We start from the raw sequence: 2,541 nt of genomic DNA on the forward strand, positions 1-2,541 counted from the left end.
ACCTGAGATACCTGACCGTAACCTTTAATCAACATGAATGAGAAATCTTTATGGATGTACATGAAGCAGACATAAAAAAAAAGGTCATTTTTCTCAACAACTTACCAGATGTTAGACTGATAACAGCTCATAAACTGTGAAGTGTTCTGTTAGAGAATATATCCACAAAGGAAATATCAAAAGGACACACAGGAAAGAGAGAAACTGGTCTGCTGTTGGAGGGAGAGCATTTACAAAAGAGGCAGTTTGAGTAAAAGAGCGAAAATGAGAGATTATTGAAGTTCTTTAGTCGTTTCTCCCTTTGGTCTCGGACGGTTCCTCCTTTGCAGCGTGGTCGGTGGGAGTCGGCTCAGAGTGGGTGCCCCCCATCCAGTCCCAGTGGGAGAAGAACGGGGCGAAGTTGGTGCTGGGCCGCTGGTGGTGGGCGTCGTGCTTTGGTGCACCGCCCCACAGGCCGAAGGGCACCAGGTTATGCATGGCCCACGGGAAGTCGTAGCCGCAGTGGTCCTCTGTGGAAATGTAGATGTTGAAGACCATGAAGGCCCACGTTGTGAGGCAGTGGCACCGGAGCAGGACCGGGTCCACTGTGGCCCAGAACCCCACGCTGAACAACTCCCACCCGGACAGGTGCTGGGTGACGAGGCTGAAGGACTGGTTGTACTGGTGGTGCACGGCGTGGAACGTGCGGTACAACCACGGGACCCGGTGGTGCAGCAGGTGCCACAGGTAGTACTGGAAGTCGAAGACCACCGTGCAGCCCAGGATGCCCAGGAAGAAGCTCCAGAGAGTGGGCGCCTCGCAGGGCAGCGGGGTGGGCGGCCTCCACAGCCACTGGGCGACGGCGGCGGGGAAGATGTACAGCAGGTGGTTGTAGACAGTGACGCCCAGGGTGGTCCAGATGTTAGGCCAGGTGACGGGTCGGTCTGGGTGGAGCCGGTGGCGGTTGATGCAGGGCCAGGTGGGCGCCAGCAGGTCGAGGAGGGTGTAAAGACCCACCAGGAGGAAGTAGGAGGTGACGGAGAGGACCACGGGGAACAGAGGGCTCCTCAGGAGGTCGTGGTGGTTCCGGTGGAGGTAGTCCCAGGCGGGCTGCAGGACCAGGCCCTGGGACTGGACCCCCGTCACGTTGTCCTCACCCAACATACAGGATGAAGTTCTGAGTGACCTGCCTGTGCTCATCACTAACGAGGCCGATCTCCTGGTGGATAAGGAGGGTCTAAACGGATGTAAAGATCCAATCAGCTTCCTCGTTTAGGTTGAGCAACAGCAAATTGTCTGGGGATGGTTTAGCCAAAATTAGGACTGGCGGACTTTCTTCGCCTCTTATGTATGTTCAAGCCCCACCTCCACTCCCCCCACCACCTCCCCAACACCCTTCTTTTAAAAGAAGGCGCTCTGTAAAAGGCCCTTTTTTTCTCATGGACACGAGGACGGCAGCCAGGACTCAGGAGCGGGGCCACAACAAGCTCTCATTTCTGACCCAAATCATGGAGAGCGAGCTTCCGTTTCCTTTTGATTTTGACTTTGACTTTGACTTTGTGACAATAAAAACAAAGAGCTGCAAGTTAATATTAACAGAATGGAAACAAAATATTCACTGCTGCAAGTTAATAATCTGCACGTTGATGTTTTTTTTTGTCTTTCCCACTCTCACATCATCAAACACATGCAAATAAACACACACATGTATCCACACACACACACACACACACACACACACACACACACACACACACACACACACACACACACACACACACACACACACACACACACACACACACACACACACACACAGCATGAGCCCAAAAAGAGTCATTAATCATGGAAAAGCTGTCAAATGAGACAGGAATTCAAAAGCACTTTCTTTCTGATGCCGGATTGGACTCAGTTTGAGTTTGTTTACAGGAAAAAATAAAAAATAAGAAGATTTCATGGCAGAAAATCACAGCAGCTGTTGTTTCTGTGGTGAGACACAATCGTTTGATAGACAGCGGATGTTTCAATAAATATCGTGTATATATAGTATGTGCTTCAGAGTCACATTAGGTCACCTAACTTGTATTTTACTATTGCTGCAAATCATGATACATTGAATTCTATCAGACTGAACAGCAGTGTGTAGGACACCAAAATGTTTAATTTCAGTATCTCATCAAAAAACATCTGGAAAACTTTGAATGAAAACATCTGGCATGACAAGAGATTCAAATATGAATGATTTAGAAGTATGACACAATTTATACAACACAGGGAATCACTACTAATTTCAATTTTGTGGTACTTGTATTGAGTATTTCTTATACTTCTATGCAACTACATTAACAAACGTGTGTGTGTATGTGTGTGTATAATGAGTATTTTTACTTTTGGTACTTTGGTATTTTGATGCTGATCTGATGCTATTTTTTTTATATGAGTACGTTTTTTTAATGCAGTACTTTTACCTGTGACCAGGTACTTCTACAGTGTGGTATTGCTACTTTTACACAAGTAACAAATCTGATATTAATGGAACAATACTGGAACCTCAGGCTAATA

General features: G+C 47.3%; 1 protein-coding gene across 1 annotated transcript; it reads right to left on the bottom strand.

Annotated features, from left to right (window-relative positions):
* Nucleotides 1-285: 285 nt before the first annotated feature.
* Nucleotides 286-1,179, bottom strand: ch25hl2 (cholesterol 25-hydroxylase like 2). Its single transcript, XM_054613023.1, has one exon. The coding sequence runs from the start codon at nucleotides 1,177-1,179 to the stop codon at nucleotides 286-288; it is 894 nt and encodes a 297-aa protein (XP_054468998.1).
* Between the last annotated feature and the right edge of the window lie 1,362 nt (nucleotides 1,180-2,541).

This window comes from Anoplopoma fimbria, chromosome 14 (assembly GCF_027596085.1).
Source record: "Anoplopoma fimbria isolate UVic2021 breed Golden Eagle Sablefish chromosome 14, Afim_UVic_2022, whole genome shotgun sequence".
In the NCBI taxonomy this organism is placed as follows: Eukaryota; Metazoa; Chordata; class Actinopteri; order Perciformes; family Anoplopomatidae; genus Anoplopoma; species Anoplopoma fimbria.

What these genes read in the sequence shown, in the direction of transcription:
- ch25hl2 (XM_054613023.1), bottom strand. Translation starts at nt 1,179, where the DNA reads ATGAGCACAGGCAGGTCACTCAGAACTTCATCCTGTATGTTGGGTGAG.